This window comes from Camarhynchus parvulus, chromosome 1 (assembly GCF_901933205.1).
Source record: "Camarhynchus parvulus chromosome 1, STF_HiC, whole genome shotgun sequence".
Taxonomy (NCBI): Eukaryota; Metazoa; Chordata; class Aves; order Passeriformes; family Thraupidae; genus Camarhynchus; species Camarhynchus parvulus.
The window spans coordinates 21,146,904-21,168,101 of record NC_044571.1 but is presented as its reverse complement, the minus strand read 5'-3'; the positions used below and the strand labels follow the sequence as shown (position 1 = coordinate 21,168,101).

Below are 21,198 nucleotides of genomic sequence, written 5' to 3'. Positions count from 1 at the left end.
ATTTAAAACAAACTTTCTTTCTACAGAACACATTCTTTGTATAATAGAACAGTAAGCCTTTCCAAAAATGATATTAACAATTACTGTGTAATTTAAAGACAGGCCTGAGACACAGTATTTTTGTCCATATCTAGACCTAGGAAGCCTCAAGGTTTGAAGATGTTTATATTGAGGGATTTAAGCCTGGGATCATCTCTAAGCCGGATTACCTTTACCCTTACTTATTTTCCCACACACAACATCCTATACAAAGCAAGTTCAACAGTATCTCATTCTGGTTTTCCATTACAAGGAAATTTGCCTCTTGTAAGCTCCAAGTCTCACAATAGCTGCTTGTAGCCTGAATAGAGGCTTTCTACATTATTCCCTCATAGCTAGATTTTCAAAGCTAGCTAAGCATCCCAGACCTGAATTTAATGGAAAAGAAAAAAACCGAAACAAACAAGTCCAAGGCTCACCAAGGTTATACATACACTGAAAATGTCACCAGGTACTCTACCATTAACTTTAGCCTTCTGTGTAACTTTGAAAAATGTGGACAATAATTTAGACAAGCAGACTATGAGGGTAAGTTTACTATATTGAGGGTAAGTAATCTTGGAATCTCTCCCAATTCTAGAGCCAAAGTACAGACTCATCTTGCCCCTAATTCCACAGTGGGAAGAGAGGCTGCGATGGACCAGCTACTCCCTTCTTTCTCAGACCTCATGCAAAAGCCATACATGCGTAGGTTTGCATGCAGCGATCCATGGAGTTCCAAAATGGGACTTTCCTGATATGCATTATGGAACATCATACCAGGATGTTGTTTTGCTGAACTAGTACTCAAAAAATTTATGGCATTAATATGCAGTTTCTAAATCTGCAGTTTAAGATCAACATGTCTACAAGAAACAGAACACAGCAAAACCAGGTTAAATATCTATAAAATCATGTGCACACAGACAAGGTAAACAGAGCAAGAATTAGGATTCATATAAATGTGAAAGAATTGGCTTCAAGACAAAAAAAAATGGCTCTACATAGAACAAGTACTTAAAACTCAGGAACTCCATCACTCAGGACGTTTCAGACACCCTGAAACTTGGGGACTCTCACAGGACACTGGATATTATTGTGAAGATAAATGCATGAGAAGTGAATAAATACAGTGAAATAACATTGGGCTCGGGAATTTTGACTAACTAGAAGTTGTCTGAAGCTGGGACAATAATATGCAGAAATACGGTTACACTCTTACCCTATTCTTATGTTCCTTTGGATTTGCTTTTGGCCACTGCCAAGGACAGAACACCTGTTGGGTAGGATCTTTGGCCTAGACCACTATGGATATTTTTGCATCCAGTTTATGGTCACAGGAGCAAAAGAAACTGATATTAACAACTCATTATCATCATCAGCTGTATATATGGGTCATCTTAAAAATTAGATTATCATTTCAGAAACCCTTTTTTTTGTTTCTTTCCCTCCAACTCTAGATATTCCTTCAAATAGTCCAGTTTCCTTTCCCTATTTGTAGTGTTTATGTGACTGTTTTTATGGCCACCTTATAAATCAGCTAATTAAAAATACAGATTTAAAAGATGCACATGGAGGAAAATTGACCCAGTTTAAAAGAGGACACTCATTAGTTCAAACCACCTTCACCATAAGCATGATGACTCCCTGCTGAGAGGTTAACCTCCCCTGGATCATAAGATCAGTGCTTCACCCAGAACTTAGGCAGGCTAAGAGAGCACTCATGAGCAGTTATTAGCCCATAGCTCATGAGAAGCATCCTGTAAACTGCTGAACCTCAGTACCTTTTACTCATAGTAGGAATGGTAGGATTGCTCCAGGTATGAGAGTGTAAACCTGTGAGACAGAGCTTTGACTTAATCTGACCTAGTGATACAGTTTGGGAAAAGGAGAGGAAGACCTCAGCTGGTCAGAGCATGCTGCTAACAGTACCAAGGTTGTGGGTCTGATCCCCATAAGGGCCATTCACTCAAGAGTTGGACTCAATGATCCTTCTGGGTCCCTTCCTACCCAGAATATTCTGTGATTCCATATTTGGATGGTAAAAAGCTTGCCATTTTACCCCTCAGTTATTGAGACTGCCTCACATCACACATTGCCATTGCCATGTTTAGTGATACTATATATGTATGCATATATATATATATATATATATATATATATAGTACTGTGTTTGTTATTAAAATAATTAGCTTTATACATTGTGGTAATACTCAGGAAGTAATTAAAAAGCGAGAAAATTGCATTAGTCAGACATAGACATATTGAAGGTACATAAAGATGCTGAAAACGCATTTTGAAAATGCATTTTTTCCTGAAGAATTAAACATCAGGCGAGAGTTTATTAATTAGTTGGCCTGTTAATTTCTTCAGTCCTTCAAGTGGATTAAGTCTTGATAAATGATTTTGCAATGGAATATTGGAAGTGTATCTGCAATCTGACTGCAGGTATGCATTCCAGCTAATGATGGTCTATCTTTGGATTGAACTCATGGACCAGGTAATTTGCAATTGCATTTCTATTTAAACTTGTAATGTAAGTTCAAAAGAAATCAGGCTTAAATTTCTACCAGATACTAAATTTAAGAATAAAAAGAAGACTTCTTTTAAATGCATAAATTAAGTCAAATTAAAAGCACTTTCACAATGACTAAAGATGTTCTGGATTATGGTTCAGGTCATACTGAGGACTTGTGCACAGCTCACACTACATAAATTTTAAAATTAACCAATAAATATAAAAATTGTACAAATGTACAAAGCAGTGCAGTACAGCCTTCAGCAAACATCAGCAGGTGCCTGTTAAGTAAAATCAGTGTTCTGTGCTGTCTGTGCTCAGGGAACACAGTGGGTATTTCTGATTTGACTCGTGATTATTTGACTTCCTGGCAGACTTTGAATCAATTCCAGTTACATTCCTGAGACCAGCAATTGGACAAACTTGCCTCTAAATCTCTCATACCAAGAGCTTTAACCACCTGCCCTGAAAGGTCTGGAGGTTTGGAAGCAAGTGCAAGGCAACAAGTAATGGTTTTGTGTTCTGCCTGTGAAATCATGAAGAAATGCCTGAACTGTGCCTTTGAAAAGACTTTCCAATATTGTCTCATTTTCAGGGGAGATGCCACTGAGGTTGCCATCATTGCAAATGTAATTTTAAAACTTTTAACTGGCCCCACTAATCAATTGCAGACTATTTGAGAATTTGAAAACCATCTGCTCTACCAAATTCTATTCTTTGTGGTTGATGTTTTTCATGAGTCCCACCAGTAACATTTTAAGTATTGTAAGTATTTTACATTTGGACAGAAACCAGGGTCCTATAGGCACTTCATAAAGTAAAGCAAGCAGAACTGGAGATGGTCAGATGCTACCCTTTACATCCCTTTTAAAAAGGCAAAGAGATTTTTTCCTGAAACTCCATTAAGACAAAGTAAAGCAGAAAGACAAAGTTAGGGAGGTGTAGGGACCACACAGACACTTCTGACAGGATGTTCTTTTAACTCCAGAATAATTTCCCATGATAAATAAAGCTTACAGCACTACCTATCTCCCCAGGCTCGATGCTGTGGAAGCCCATAAGATACAGACATGTGAGTCAGGAGTAGGACATGTAGAAAAGCAAATTCTGTAATATCTACCAGTGCATTTCTAAAGAGGTGATCTAGCTGAAGAGTCCTGTGCTTAGAGCCAGCTTTACTAATTAAATCCCTAAGAACTAATGCACATTTTGCATACCCACACAATCAACCACTGCTGAGACAAAGTCCCTGTATTTTCCTGGAAGTCTGAGGGCAATATATTAGTTTATACTTCACTATAATTAGTCAGGTCATTTTGTTGAAAGAACCATCTGGACCAAAGTGATATCTTGAAGTACAAGTACTTTGCTGCTTGAATATCAATAATTAGAATATGGCCAGCTGCTCAAACACTAATCTGGCCAGTGCAACAACTAATACCAAACTAAATAATGCTTTGGTGTTCAGCAAGTACTGCAGAATTCTTTACAGTAGGAGCTGGAAACTCCAATCGCCACTGAATGACTTCTTTACCTTCAATGGCTCTACTGCTATGAGAAAGGACCATTTGACATGTGTTATCAATGGGAAAGCTTTCACTTCAAAACCTGCCATATGAAATACCTTATTACAAACAAAGAGTCAGCACACACAGTCACTTCATTTATGTCCCTAAATTAAGTGAAAGTTAATTTTGTTTTCCTAAGATCTGGGCTTAAAAGCATTTGTGTTAGCTCTCTATTTGCTTTGCCATGCCTTGTATTTTATTCTTCTCTGTAACTTAATTCATTATTCTTGTTTGGTTGATTTATCAGACAATGGTAGATTTTCTGCCTCTTCCTGCCTTAAGTATTCTTTTTTATTCTGCTTTAGCATTTACAGAAACACAAAGAAAGAAGTCTGAAGCCAAGTCTTAATGCATTTTAAATATTTGTCTTTTTAAGAAAAACCAAGAGGCAGATATATTGATTTTGAATATCTAGAAGTACTTACAATGTTTAATTTTAAGAGGGGGAAGTAAATGCACATAGACTTAATTCAAAGAAAAGGAAGCTAAAGCTTTACCTGAGCAAGGAGGGTTGTATTACACTCAAATAACAGGCACTGAGAAAATGGTAGTGAAAGCAGAGTAATGACTTAGAAAACATTGTTGTGACAAGCGCTTTGGAAAGAAATTACATTCTGATATTTTAGTGCATTATAATTATTGCAGAAAGTGATGAAAATTGATGCACAGACTTCATAAAAGGTGGGGTTTTTTTCCTTCTGTCTGGGCAAGATTTTATTTTCATACACAGACTTGCAGCAACTTGGAGGATTTTCAGCTAAGTTCAATGCTCAGCTCTCTAGTTGCCCAACCACAGAAAAACAGAGAAAACTTCAGCATTTTTTATTTTCACTCTTTCAGTCTTGATTACTGCACAATATACTGAGGTTCTTAATCATCCCCAGTATGTAATCCCTTTAAAAAGGGGTTTCAGAGTGCATCCATTTTTGGTAACAGATGGTACTCTGTGACCTCAGCACCAAGGAGTCAAAAGTGATTTGTTTAATTTGATTCCACTACTTGTCAATTTCTAATTTCACACATCAAGATGGCCAAAATATCTGTCCATGGAACACATTCTACTTTTCATTTACAAAAGGGGGATTCATGCTGCTTAAGGAATGTACTGTTTCTCTAATCCCAGGCCTAAGTGAAAGGCAGCAAGGAAAAGACATTTTTTTCCTTCAGAAAGAAGCTATTGTATTCATATGCAACATGCTTTTGGATGGCTGTCTAGCAACATCATGTGCATTTGCTAAGTACCTTGTACTGCTTGAAGTGTGGAGGTATTTTTGCTAGCAAACATCCTGAAGTGATCATTGTCATCATACCAAAGCATGCAAACTGAAAGATTATTTCAGAAAGAGCTTTATTTTAACGTAAAGTCCAGATTCTACATTCCATTGATGCCTTATGCTTACTAAAGTTAATGGGGCTTAAGAAATGACACTTGAAGAACAGGCCCAGATAAGTCTTTCCTCCTTACCAAATTGTGGCACATCATGATGCATATATATGGAAATCCATCCCCTTACTCAGACTTTTATTCAAACACTGTGTTCCGTTTCTGAGTACTGATATGCAGTCACTCCTTTGCTGTATAACAAACTCAGCAATAGTTTAGTTTAATAATAGTTTGCAACACCCCCTCTGATGCAGCTGTTGCACAGGACAGAGGTCTGATGAGTTCTGTTCAGAAGGATGATATGAAACCAAGAGCTTTGGCCCTGATGTCATCACTGTGGTCCCTTCACTGCCTTCCCAGAGGCTCATCTGCAAAGTTCACTGAGGAAAACTTCTTCAGTCATGGAGGAACTATCTTTGAATAGTCAAGAGGCATCATCATACCTTCTGTAAGTCATAAGGCACATTGCAATAAACCTAGATGGCCTCTTCAGGTTTGTATTGATGGAGGATGAATTGAAAAAACAGCGACAATATCTGTTACAGGGCCTTACAGACAGAACTGAATAACTTGATTTACCTTCACAGTTAGTTTGACTTTGAGCAGATGGTTGCACCAGCTGACCTCCAGAAGTCCCTCCTGCCCATTTAAATTCTTCTATGACTCTGACCTATATTTAGCTCCTTAGACTGAGAAAAATGATTCAAATTCAAAAGCAAAATAGCTTCTCAGCTAAAATGGAACCAATGAAAATAAAGAAACAATCTAGAACAACCTTAACAGCATGTTTGTGTTTCTTTAAACGATATAAGCAATCCACATAGGTCTTTCCTTCTGTTTCTGTAACCTGTGGTATCCTGTGAGGCTACAGTGCTGGGACACAGTAAAAAAATCTTCTTGAGAGCCATCTTAGTTGAGGAGGAAATTTTAAAAAATTTTAGAAAATGTCTGGTCTGCATAGAATGGTACCACCACTGAATTAGGAATACAATAAAACCTGAGCAGTTATTAATATAGAAAAGTAATAACTCTGTTCTTACTAATAGAAATACTGCTGTTATAACAGCCATTAAAGTTTTCATTACAGCTAAAAGAAACAACTTCAACATAACAAGGGCAACTGTAGGGTTGAACAAAGTTCTGTAGATTTCAGCAAAGGCAGGGTCCTGCACCTGGGGAAGAACAACCCTCTGTGCCAGTACAAACCTGCTTTAGCAGAGAGGGTGGACTAGATCATCTCCAGAGGTCCCTTCCAAACCCTGCCATTCTGTAATTCTGTGATAACATACTGGTTTAAATCTTCATATTAAAAAAAAAAAAAATCCAAAATCTAAATAACCTTTTTTTATTTCATCATCTCTGCAACCATCTCCTGTTCATGTCATGAAGTCTAACACAGAAAGTCCAAAAATACTTGAAAACCATACAAGACAAAGAAAAGACTACTACAACCAACTGAAATTTGATCAATTTACAAATGCTCAACATGTTTAAGCTTGAGACGTTTATTTCTTGAATTATTTTTTTATCACGGTAACTCTTATGCTTATCAACCTACTTATTTCACACGGTTTCATGCTGGCCTCTTAATTTTTCTATTTTAAAGTTATACATTCTAATTTAGGATTATAGAATGACTGTGTTTCTCCACCAAAAAAGTGTTGTTTTTTAAGAGCAAACTACACAAAAATGAGAACATTAGTGCAATCAACAGAGACCTCTGTGTTCACCCACTATGTAGGAGACAAACAGGTCATTTTTTTTGTCAGGAACTATTTGAACTCTAAATGCCTACCTGCAATAAAAATAGATGCCATGCCACTGAACAGGCTCAGGTAAGGTCTCTCTCAGTATTTCTTCTTATAGTTGCTACACCCTACTACCTCCTACAAGTCCCTAAACACAATCTAGTGCAGTTCATAAAGGTGAAAGATGTGTGGGTTCAGTTCCCAGCACAGCTGTCCCAGTAACTGCTGTTTTTCATGAAGACAATGTGATTTTCCTGCTGTGTTCCTTGCACAGTCACACAGACCTGCTCTGCAGTAAATTGTTACTAGCAAATTTACACTACCTCATCCCTGCACTACATAATCTCCAAACCCTTGCAAGAGCTTATAAAAGCTGCTGGCTTCTATATTTCAGTTCCACACAAGGCAATGTTCCTGCTGAGTTACTGCCTGTGCTGTCACTCAGAATACTGATATTTTCTTTTTAAAAAAGAAAAAAAGGAAGGTAAGAGCGATGACCTGCCATATTCTGCCTCTCTTCACACACCTTTGCTGTCACGGCTTGTTCTGCAGGAAAAAGGATTACATGCACCTTCCACTGCATGGCTGGGGCATGTACCTAAACACCCCAGTGCACCTCACAGAATTTGCTCCCACCCAGGGCCAAAATGGGTTTCTGGGGTCCCCTTATGTCACTGGATGTACACAGCCCCACACAGGATGAGTCACTGTACACTCAGTAACTCAGCAACTCAGCTAGTACAGCCCTGGCACAAGGTGACAGCATGAAAATCCATGTCATTTTTGACAGGTCTGTGACATAGCTGTCTACGACATTCTCCAATTCTGGAAATTACACCACTTTGAAATCCTCTTATTTCCAAACTTTGAGTCACTATAAGGATGCTGACTGCATTATTCCTTTTATAGGCATTTATAGCCTTTAATACAAATATTACCTCCAGGTATGTAGCAGACAGTAAGATTCTGCTCCAGATTTAGATGGAAGCATTTAGGTTTCTATGGTGCAATGCCTCTAAGTTCAATAACTATAATACCACTATAAATAGTGGGCACCTAGTTCAAGATATCTGTGTTGGAACAAGAATATTGCTGTTCTGCTCAGGATTTTCCCTCCATTAGGTATAACTAACTTTGGCAAACTACTGACAAGGTGAATGTCAGTAGCGGTGCTGGCATTTTGGTCACAGGACACATGCTCTTTCTTCTGGCAGTAGGCTGGCAGGAAAACAGCTGCAGCAGGATTGATTGTTCCACTGGGCTGAATCTGCAGACTGTGAGTTGCACAACCCTGTCTGATGCCTGTGGGAGACATCATTGTCTCCTCATCTTTGAATCCTGTCCCTCATTTTTTTCAACACAGACTGCCAAGAATAGAACCTCAGCTCACAGAGAGACATTAGGCATCTCTAAGCTTTCTACAAATGAGCTGTCTAGGCTCCCCTCTGTTCTCAGTAAAGAAGAGAGGCATCTCCAGAGAGCAATTCTGCTGCTGTGGGGGATGAATTGCTACAGAAGTCACCTGCTTTTCTTTTCTAACAATAAAAGAAGCTTGGACAATGAGTTGACATCTCACTTGCAAAGGCTAAAGGTCAAGGTGATCAGTCCTGACAAAGCTCAGAATATATAAATCTCACTTTGGGTAACAAAAACCACATTTTTTTGTAAACTGAACATTCCCGATTCAACTTTTATTTAAACTTTAAATTGTTCCAGCTTTCCATGAAGCAACCCCAAAATGAAATACAATGTGGAAAGGAAGAAAAAAAAAACTAGCATAGCCAAGACAGGGACAAATCTTCAAAATGTGCACGTACTCAGCTGAAACAAAGCTTGCAGGTTTTAGGGAGGAATAAGGATGGATTTGAAAGTAATTGGCATAGCAGGGCCTGGAAGGTAACCATTCAAAAAGGCAGGCAAAGGACAAGAAGCAAAGGACACCTCTCACAATCCACAATATCCAGTGTGACATATTCCTATGTTACATAGCATAATTGAACATTTATATAGCCTGTCTTCTTTCAGGGTGTTGCCACATGCATCTAAACCCAAAAGCACTTAAATATTTCTCAAATTCTTTGAAAAATTCAAGATGAAAACATGACTGTACACCTTGTAGCCCTTGATTTCAAGCACAAGAATTGAATGGATTTAATTTAGTGGTATTGCTACACATGTAGATTGATCCAAGTTAAAAAATGAACAGCGTGAGCACATTTTGAAATAACAGCATATAAACCTTTATGGCTAAACTGGAGCAGCCTATATGCTCAACAAGAGCAGGAAAGGAAAATCCCTTTTTGATTTCTGAATATGAACAGACACTATAAATTTATGTCATTTTCCTTTTGACTGGAGAACTAAACCATAAAATTGTTGTTAAAACTTTTCAGAAAACCAGAAGGATGCAGCCTAGAAGAAAACTATCTTCAAAATATTTTCTGGTTGTGACCAGCTATCCACTCTCTTCTAAATCAAGGTGACTGATGAAGTTTGGCATAAAGCTAAATATTCATATGTTCCTCAGAACTTTTGTGGGTAATGTCAAATTCTGCAATTTAGAACTTTATAGAGGTAATTCCTACCAAAATAAAAATTGTCTCAGCTCTATGAAGATTCAGTGTCCCAACATGACTGTCTATAATTTTTGGACAGCTGACTTATGTCATTTCCTCCTGTAAGACATAACACAAAGAGGAGAGGCAATGTTTCCCTCCAATGTGAAGATGAAGGGATGAAAGGATGTGTGTAGGATTCAACTGTGAATTACTTATAGTATTGTGTTAATGTTCTACAACTCTGAGATGGATGGGAAGAGTCCTCCTTAAGAGAAAATAGTAAAGCAAAATTTGACAAACCTGTCTTCTTCCAGTAAACTTTGACCTGAAGTTGATTGTCCTGATAGAAGGGAGTTCCAATTTTAAGAAAACGAGTGGTTTTCCTTCTTTGAAAGGCTGGGTAAGGATCTACCAGTCCCTTCTGTGGTTTCCCAGCAGGTGTCCGTTCCTCTGCAATACACAGAACAATCAGGAAACTATTTAGTCAACTACAGTGCTGTATAATGGCTGTGCTAAATTTGGTGTAATTCAGAAAATAATAGTATCTTTATTCCAAATGATCTTATTTCCATTTCTTACCTAAATGAAATAAATATAAATAATTAACTGTCCATAACGGTTGAAAAATCACTCATTTAAAATTCAGTCAAATTTAGAAAATAACCAAAAAATAAAAATGTTTTCATAGGGAAATATCTGTAAATTTTCTGAAGAGTAATAAGGAAATGGACTGTATTTATATCAAAAAGAACAAGAAATGTTAACACAATGATTTTTTAAACAGGCACAGTATCTACCAGTGGTTCCCTCTAATACTTCAGTCTTTATATTCATGCAGTGTTTGAACATGCACAAAACCCAAGGACAGCATTGAATGTAACACACAGAGTGCCACATATGGTTACTACATCAAAGTAAATATAGTCCTCTGGTATGCTATATATGAACACTGTGGTCAGATTAAAGATCTGCCTTGCCCACTTTCCTGTTCCCAACAGTGAAATGGTGAAGGCTTAGGAAAACATTGCAAGAGCAGAATTTTCTTTCAGCAATTCCCTTGGTGCTACGTGCCTTGCTTCCAACAAGCAATTGCAATTGGATATCCTTCATCAAGCATTTTGTTTGGTAAAAATTTATCATCATTTAGCAGGGTTGACAGTATTAAAGGTATTTTCAGTTGAAAAGAAAGAAATGTTCATTCAAACTGCACTTTTCATTGCACACTTGCAAATGTATCTGATCTAATTAGGAGGATCAGATTATAACCAACAAAAAAACCTGTATTTAATTCAATATTACACCTAAATTAAAACTAAAGAGTCCAATAATAAGGAAGTGGCAAATTATTAACTACATACCTGAGAGAAAGAGGGAAAGATTCAGGTTTCAATAATTGCCAGAAGTAATATATAAACTTGAACATTTTGCCTTATATGCAGCTTCAATTAAAACTGACTTGCTTTATGGCCAAGTTTTACTTTCTCAGCCTTTTGCTGAATCTGATACGATTTTTCATTTTGCTTGTTTGTTTTAAATTAAACTACCAAACTTAACTAAATTCTTTCTTAAGGTAACCATAAAGTCACTACTACCCAAATGAAAATGAAAAAGTTATAGAGAGAAGTACAAACGAAAGTCTATTAGGTATTCCTCAATTTAAATTAGTTTAATTTTATTAAATCTCTGCTTTGCTCCACTTCCACAAAAACCAGGACATCAATTTAGAATATTTCTATATAAAGATCAAGCAGGAATCTTGCTACATTTCCCAGAAGTGAAGCACACAAATATAGTGAGGCAATGCCTTTCTGAGTGTGGGGAAATGTAATGCCAGAGGGCTGAGGTCAAAGCTCACAGAAATGTGTAGGACTAAATTACTTCAGAGGGGTATGGGCTATCTCTATTCTGACAATAGGACCAGACACCTAAAAACCAGAGCTTAATTCCACACAGAGCTGAGTACCTGACAGTGGGACTTCAGCAAAATTGGCATGTTGCTTCTGGAATTACTTCCCAAAGTCCGTGGAATTCCCAAAATAAAGACAAGCCAAAGATGTCATGTCCTAGATAATATTTCAGGCAATTTTTTTTTTGTTTCTTTTTCATATGTCTCCATCTGCTTCTGAGTATTCTCAAAATTACATCAAGCAGGACTGGCTATGTACCTAACTAACCTGAGTGAGATATAGAACATGAATTTGCATCTTCTCCAGGAGAAGTTTTTACTTGCTTTTCTATGTAAAATATAATCTAGCCATTTAAAAAAATGTCCAAAAAAGCCTAAATACATCTCTCATTGATAGAGTGCTCTATCAATTAAAGTGAGTGATATCAGTGGTTTAGGTTCAAAGAATCTTGACTCCTTTACCTCATGGCTTTAAGAGCAGGGATGCTCCAATTTTTTCTATAAATTTATTACTGAAATAATCAAACAAATATGTGTTTTACTTGGTACAAGCACTGATTTGCAGTTAAAGAGAATATACTGCTCATTAAATAAATGGATGTTCATAATTTGAACAGTCAAAATCCTTAAACAAGATCAAGAAGATATTGTTCCCAATGCAGTTTTACTCTAGTTTAAAATACAACAATTAATGAACCTTTTAGTACAAAAAGGTCACCCCAGTAAAGCAAAAATAAAGCAGAAGGCATTAGAAAGTCTGTACTAATTAGACATAAGTAGGTAGCAGATTTTCACAAAAACTACTGATGGTCCATTTTCTGAAGCAAAACAACCATGGAGAGGGCAGGGTATTCAAGCAAAATTGTGGAAGGAATTTAAATCTAGTTGTGACAATGAAAGGAAAGAGGTTCCACTGCAGTGGACAGAAAATGATGAAGCAGTGGAGTCACATGTGAGGTATAGCATAAATGAACTCCATTTGGTGGGGAATTTATAAGTAATAACTCAGATGTGACCTGTACCAGATTCTGAAAAACCCAATGTTTTGAAGAAGGAAAACTGAAACAAATATTTTCTCCAAACATAAACCCAAAGGTGATATAGACCAAGAGAGTCAGAACATTAGTGAGGCCACAGACAGCTAATAGAGACCTACCAGTGAAAGGATTTCCCACAGTAAATATGAAATTGTACAAAAATGACATGCTCATATCTCAATTACTCACCTGCTGTTTAGAAGGCTTTTGTTATATGGAAAGTCTTTATTTACTATCATGTTTAAAGATTATGATGGTCTGACCTAATGTCAGGAGTACCAATAAAGCATTACAAAGGTCAGTTGATTAATTATCTCTGCTCCCACGATGGAAACACTTATAAAGCTATACTGATAATAAAATGAGACAAAGAACTTAAAAAGCTTGCCCATTTTCTCTTTGGCTAGTTGTATCCAGTGGCATCTAGAATTTTCTCCCAATTAGCAGGACACAGACCAACCTCAGACAAAATCCCACCATCAGGATTCTTTGATTTAACATAAAGTCAGCTGTGAGGTGAGTTCTTACTTAAAGCTGTGATGTCATGGTGATATGACAGTCAAAACAACTGCACTGAACACTAAAAACCTTAAAGTTAGCACTAGGAGCCAGAACTTCACAGAAACTTTATTACAATGAGCAGGAAACTGGGTAGGGGGATGGTGTAGAAAAAAATTTTGCTTCTTTATCTAGTGAAACTTGCAGGGGGGGAAAAAGAGAAGAAAAAAAAGCAGCTAACCCCACAAACAATTCTTAGGAAAAGAATATGCAAAATTTGAAATCTCTCAAACACCACTTCTAGCAGATCTCAATGGCTCACTGCATGCAATTAAACACCCAGTTCCCACAGCTGTTTTTCCCTCTATTACATCTCCTGTGTACATATAGGAAAAGGAGAACTTAATGTGATAACTGCAAGAAGATTTTGATACCATACACAGTCCTGCAAACTAAGCTCCTTTTCTAGGGGATGAAAAAAAGCACAGGTACAATCTAGGAGGGCCAATAAGGAAAAGGCAGAACTCTTTTACTTACATTGGGCTTCACTGAGGATTAAACTCAAACTTGCCTAATATACAGACAGTGGAGATTCAAGCTGATATTCTGGTATGGATTTGAAGCAAAGACTCAGTGCATGGAAGAGATGAAAACTTGACTTTCTGCTGTCTCTTGAGATGGCCCAAAAGAGTAGTAAAGATTAGTTTAATATAGGAAAAAGAAGGATGCTTCAGCTTATGTTCTCTTCTTGGTCTATTAATACCAACCACAGACAAGAAGGTCTGTGATAGCTGACAATCACATTACAATATTTTATGCATACCCAAACAGAATATGGCAACAACAGCAGTTGATTAGTGAGGTTAAAAGTAACTACAGATCTCTTATGAAAATGGCTACAAGTTTAAACTGTGAGTGTACTTTAAAGAAAGAATGTAAATGAATACAAAATGAAATGGAGTCAGGGCAGAATAATTAAAATCATATTCTTTAACATCTATTTTTCAGAACTCTGCTGTATTAGTTAATCAGCAATTGGGGCAGTAACTCAGTACTGTACTGTAATTGTATAAATAGCATTTGAACAAGGCTAAGAATCATGGTGATCTGCCAGATTCAGATACAGTTTGCAATTACATTACTTAGGATGTGAGGCTCTAAAGACCCTTACACTATAACCTATCATCTGAATACCTTGAGATTTTAATTTGAATGTGGGTCCCATGTGTGCAATATTTTGAGATTGCATGGTTGACAGACATGGAATGTTTCAGATTCCCTAAAAGAAGAGCCAGTGTTTTATATATCAACTCATAGTAGACACAAGCTTTTGTGTTCCAAGAATCTGACTTAAAGGGCTACTAAAAATAGACAGGCTTTTGGAAAACATTGCAGTTAATACTGTCCAGTTAAGACACACAAAAATGGTTTTATTCCATCCATTTCAAAACACAGTCAGTATCTATACCTGTATCGAATCTAAAAAATATTAACACAACAGTTATGCAAACGCTTCCATTTTCTTTGCAACTGTTTATTTTAGGTGAGTAGAGTCTAAGTCAAAGAATTAGGCAAAAATTGTCACCAATTTTTAAATAAGAAATTTAACAAGAAAAGGTTAGTCAACTTGACCAGGAGATGATCACTGTGCTATGGAACACCCTATTTAAAGAAAATTATTTTTTAAAATTTAAGATATCATTATATAAAACATTCAAATTCCAGATAAAGGAGAGAAAAAGCATCCAGGTGTTTGATTACTCACTATTATTCCTGATGTCCTGAGTCGTGCTAAAATGGAGAGAAACCTTTGCACTTTTTAGGCGTGATCTGACCCCAACGTGTCACTGCCTGCAGCTCCACATTGTAGTTGCTGTTGGGCTGGAGCCCCTCCAGGACCACATAATTTTGGGCCTATAATAGAATAGATATACAAAGCAATTATAATATTGCTGAAACACATGCCTTTATTAAAAGCAGTCTTGTTATCTTAGGCACACTACCTTTCTGAAGTTAGAAAACTCATATATAAATTTCAGAGCAAAATTTCCTTTCTGCAAAAGAGTTGTTTAATTGGACTCTGTTTTCCTGTGTCATTTTAAAAATACTAACCTACTTGATGTTTGCATAATTTTGGCAGTTTCTTGGCAATTCCAAACCTATTGTTTAGGCAAAACCGAAGGGGTTCTCTTCAATATAACAAGGTTTTTCTCTTATGCCAAAATCATTTTAGCAAAAGGAATTTAAGCACTTAAGTCCATAATTTCAGTGTTAGTAAGGCAATTGAAAACTTTTTTCTAGAGACAGTCAGTCTGAACATAGCTAAAATCCAACATTTAATACATTTTTCAATGCATTCTATTTGTGTCAACTCTCTAAAATAAAAATTTAAAAAACAAGCACCAACCAAAAATACCCTCTCATTGGAAAGAACATTTTTCCTATGGAGAATGGAAAATAGAACAGAAAAAAACCAATTTCCAATGTCACGGAAGTATACAAAATGGGGAAACAACAGATCAGGTTTATCATTCTCCAGTCAAAAACCCATTCATTAAGGCAAGGCACATGACATTGTAAAGAAAAGTCCAGCCTTCTCAGTCTTACATTTTATTTTGCTAGATTTAATTATAAAAATATAAGTCCTTCTAGTCCATATGCCAGGTTGAACATATTACTCCATGTTTTCATTAGAATTTCTTGTGCCTTTCAAGTTTGACAGTCCATATAGAGTAAAAAAGATAACCATGTACCAAGGTAACCACCCCATATTTAACACTTAAGATGATAAAAGGAGATTGCCAAAAAGTATTTAGTATTAATTATCTTTACTTGTTTAGTGCTAACATATTAATTATAACTTTTGATTAACAGTGTCAATATTGTAGTCAAACTAATTCAATGTCTACCTGGAGTGAATTCATGTGGAAATCAGTATGAAATTATTTGGGTTGGGCTACATCTAAAAATAAAACCTGGACAAAAATAAGCTTCAGTGATCTTTAACAATTAAGACTTTTCCACCTTTCCTTTTTTTGTTTTTTAAATGTTCATGCATTTGCCATTTTTAGCCTAAGAGTTGCTACAATATTCAAATGACCTTTGATTAGCAAGATATATGGAATCTCACTGGCAGTGCTGTGTAGCTTCATGACAAGCTGAAGAAGAACAAGTACAAGTCAGGAGTAATATGAGAGATATTGTAAGAACCTGTCTTCTCCATAAAAAACACCTTGTATTTCCCTATACTCAAGGTCAGAACTCCATCTCAATTACCCTAATGTTCTAATGGACCTGTTTTAGTATTATTTATATGTAGGAGTACCCTATGGAAAGGTATTAAAGACCCAGCTCAATTTTAAAATTCTCCTGGGTTTCTGATGTACTGACCAGCTGGTAGAGAGAAAGCTCCCTGTTATCTTTAGGCTGAAACCTCTTTCCTGAAGGTCTTTACTCAATGTAAGGTTTCTTGGGGAACACAAACTTTTCTATGGAGCACAGTCCAACCCGACTCCTATCTTGCCACAATTATTTTTTTAAAGAACAATAAAGAACTAACCTTCCTTTCTGTGCAAATTGACTTGAATGATTTCATCACACAGACTTCACTGCCTCTATTTCTGTCATGGTTTGGTGACTGAGGGACAGAGGGGGAATTGTGTCCCTCTGACCGTCATTCATCACAGTGCAATGGGCAGCCAGAGCCAAAACACAGTGTAAACATTGATGTGGGGCCAAAGTCTCACTGTCAAAAGCACTGAGAATCAAGTCATGTCTAACTGATTTCTGTTATTTCTATCTATTTCTATTAATTGCTTTAAAATAATATGCAATATCCTTAAGGATATCTTAACAAAGAGTTTTCCAGTAAAGCAATATTTAACATATTACTCAAGAAATTCATAGGAACTTGCTGCTAAGGAAATATTGCCAGATCTTTGGTACAGCAGTTTATTTAAAGAGTTCGGTGTGGTTTTCCCTCAGACCTATACTGACTGTTTAACGATTGCTCTATGACTGCGTCGCAAGTTTTACTTGCATAGTGAAAGAACAATGTGACAGACAATGACAGGATTTCAAATAAAATAAACACTTTAAGAAGCACTAACTGAATAAGCCTAAATTTAGAGGACTAACAGCATTTAAATTTCATTCATCTTTCCTGAAAAATCTTATCGTATTTACCTGTATTCTAAGGCAGAAGTTTCCTTCTCTCCCTGAGTTCAATGTAAGAAAAGGATTGAGAGATCAAAATATTCTATGGGCTTCATGATACTAAAAATTAGGACCACTACCTTACCAGGGGCTGAAATAATTGGAACTTATCACACATTTTATACTTACACTCTATTTTGTGTAAAAATAAACCATATTTCTGTCACGGTTACTGATTTCTTTCTTACCCCATCAGTAATCTTCCTTCTCTTTTTTTTTGCTGGAATTACATATTTGCTGTATGTCCAGCTCCAGAAGACTTTGTAGTGGTGCACTGGGATATCAGGCTCTTCTGGAAGATCCCAAGTAATCATTGCATTTACACTCCCATCATTGTTCGCACTGATATTGGCAATCCTGATATTAGATGGAGCTGGTGGAGCAGATGGATCTAGAATTTAGAAAAAAATGAAAATATTCTAAGGGAAAAATGATCTTCATTAAGGTAAAGATTATCTTCCCCTCATGTATTTACAAGGCATTCACAAGCTGGATTAAACACTAAATACATTGAGGAAAATCTGGGAAAAGACATCCGGTAAGTGATATGGCTTCTTGTAAATTCTAGCAATTCAAACTCTACTGAAATAAAAATTATGGTTTAGCATTTAGTTTGTCATTATTCTGTGGTTTTGGTAGTTCACAAACATTATGAAGCTTTTATCAAAATGTACCAGATTATAAATTTTCTTTCTGTCACTCACTTTAAATACACAGCGAGTGCAAAACATTCAGGTTCTACAAGTGGCCTTGTAGAGTCACCACAGAACTGCATGGCTGAAACACTGAATATTTTTTCATTGCTAGATAATTCTCAGATGATGAAATTATGCTTTGACACATTGAATCTTTCTTCAAAATTCTAATATTGATATCTACCACCATGGGACATAAACTCTTCCTTAGACTAAATGTAATTAAAGCATAATGATATATTACACCATGGTAGAAATCTATAGGGGTTTCTTTAGAATGTCAAAAAGCAATTAGCTCCCCCTTTGATTTATTTCACTATTCTGGTTCAATTCCTGGTCAATATCAACTGAGATAGTATTCCTTCAGTTGTCTTTGTGCTGACTCTAGAGTCAAGGACACACAACAGTCAGAGTTTGAATAAGATTAAATACTGAATCTTTTCCAATATTAAATTTAAGGTCTCCTTGTGGATTCACTATATAATATCCTGGTCCCAAGTAATGTGAATCAATGAAGATTTTGCAACAATGCCTCTGAAAGTCCAATTTGTTGTTCACCAACTCCTACTTTGTAATTCGACTTTTTAATTTCTACCCTTTTTTAAATGTCTCTGTAAGCCAAAAATTGATGACAAAATACAAGGAAACTGCAAAAACAAAATTTACATAGAAGTAAGCAGCGAGACTAAAAAAAAATTAAAAGTATATCAGAAGAGTAAAGGAAATCCATAGCAATTAAGATATGTTATCAATGTACAGCCACATGAGCCATCACTTATTTGCCAGAAATAAAACTGGAGGTGTGAGAAGGGGACATCATTCATTCATTTACTGTATGGTTCACCTGCATTATTTTAAATTGGTAAATGAGCTGTTAAATAAACATTCCAGACACACTTAATTCATCAGATAATCCCTATGAGAAATGGTCTCACTGAAAAAATCTATCATTTAGTTTATAAAAAAGACACATCCAGAATTATTAAAGACAGCGTTTCCCTTTTAAACATCCGCAGATGTGAAAAAATTCCTTATTCCTGTTATTAAACAGGACTTTTGCTGAAATAACAATGGATACTCCTGTTTCCTCACACATTCCATTTTAGTTAAATAGTAATGGATGTCCCTGTTTCCTCACACATACAATTCAATCTAACTTTTGACCATAAAAGTTACGAAGCATACTTAAGAATTCAGGAAATTGAACATAATTTCCAAATAGTAATAATGCCTCGCTTCTCACTTGTGTTTTTTAATCCACTAGCAAGTCAGTTGTGTATATTTTTCCTGGCTTTGGAGTAGCACTGCTATTACACTTACTTCCTGACCTGTGAAACTGCCAACCACTCCATCTTAAAGTATACTAAACTATTTATTCCAGAATTAAAGAAAAATTTAGCTAAATAGTTTGTACTATTCTCTCATACAATTTTTCATTTACTTCTGTTATTTAAAAGGCAAGTATAAAAGGTAATTTAGGTAAACTAAATATAAACAGAATCATGACTCACATATATAAGACATTTATTAAGCATTCATCTCCACTGATTTAAAATGTTAGGGGCTTTTATATGTTATATGACATTATATTAGGGATATAAAACATTTATAACCTGAAGTGCAACATGATCATATTACTGTAGGTGAATTATTCAGGTTATCTCCCAGAAGTGCTATGCATCATCTATTATGTATACAAAACATATGGGATAAAATAAAAGTGTTTCAGAGAATATATCTTCCCAAATGGTCAGATATAAGCAAAATTAATTCAACCTATAAAACATGTTTGTCCTCATTCTGCATCTACAAGAGATAGAGAGTAATTTTAAAAAAGATTAAAAAGTTAAATGAAATAGCTCCTTTGGTCAAAGTGTATTACATGATTAAAAACATTTTGAATTTCGCTTCACCGATTTTTTGTATGTCTAAAAACTAATGAGCAAATTTAGATTTTTTACTTTTCAAATGTTTATATGTCCACTCCAGCAAAAGAAAGCAGTTAGAGAGAACTATGTGTGTACTGAAACCAATAGATCGTTTCTTCTAAATTCTACAGCACCAGTGTATCTGTACTTTCTATAATTGCACAGATTATTGAAAACATTATCAGCATAATTTCTTCTGCGCTCACTAGACACAGTCCAGGCAGCAGACAAAATGCTGATCCACATTTGAAAGAAAATCTATGAATGTTTCTACTTTGCTGTGTGAGAATACAAACATTGCATTAAAAATCATTGGGTAATTACAGTTAAGGATAGAAAAAATGTCCTCTTAGAAGGAATATACATGTGAAATAATACAGCAATAGCAGATATTTTCCTGAGTGCCCTCTTTCTTCAAAGACTCTGTTGCAAGTGTCTCAAATGTCATCAATAAAAATGCCTTTGAACAAGAAGAGTGGTGGTGGTAGAAGACAGAAAGGAGGAGATGTGCAGCTAACAGACATGAAAAGGTGAGACACTGAAAGTAACACATTTTCTATGAGAGCTTTATTAAAACTAGTAGACAGATTAAGAATATAATTAGCTATAAAGATATATCAGAGATAAACAAAACTTATTATAGTTTTGCATTTAATCAACTGAAAAAAATCCTGTCTTTTTGTACGGATGCATCAGTAAAATATTTCGTGGATTTGGAGTGTACTACCTGAAATATTAAGACACTCAGTGAGCATTTTATATCAGATTAGGATCCATTTCATATTAAGTATTTCAATACCACTATATAATTTATTCATCTATTTTTATATATTTCTGTGACACTCATCACTATTACAAGCGACAGAATTATCATTTTGTAAGTTAAGAACCCAAGAATATTAATTATTTCTTCATTAAAAAGAATTTAGTTTCACCAGCAACGCAGGCAAGTGAAAAGGAATAGCAGGGTAAAATAATGTGATCTCTGTTAGCAGGAAGAAAAACCAAACAACCCAAACCCCACATTAAAGAAAGTACTCAAAAAAGCCCTACACCCTTTAGGCCTCCAAAAAAAAAACAAGAACCGAGAAAAACCAAAAAAACTGTGACATGTTTATGAGCATG

The 21,198-nt window shown here is 35.8% G+C and overlaps 1 protein-coding gene across 1 annotated transcript in view; it reads right to left on the bottom strand.

The window, feature by feature from the left end:
* The window catches only part of ANOS1 (anosmin 1), a 130,286-nt gene that overhangs the window by 18,106 nt on the left and 90,982 nt on the right, over positions 1–21,198 (bottom strand). Inside the window, 4 exon segments of the mRNA XM_030961733.1 lie at positions 10,095–10,244; positions 15,001–15,064; positions 15,066–15,149; positions 17,639–17,841. Of these exon segments, the coding sequence (XP_030817593.1) occupies positions 10,095–10,244; positions 15,001–15,064; positions 15,066–15,149; positions 17,639–17,841 (501 nt within the window).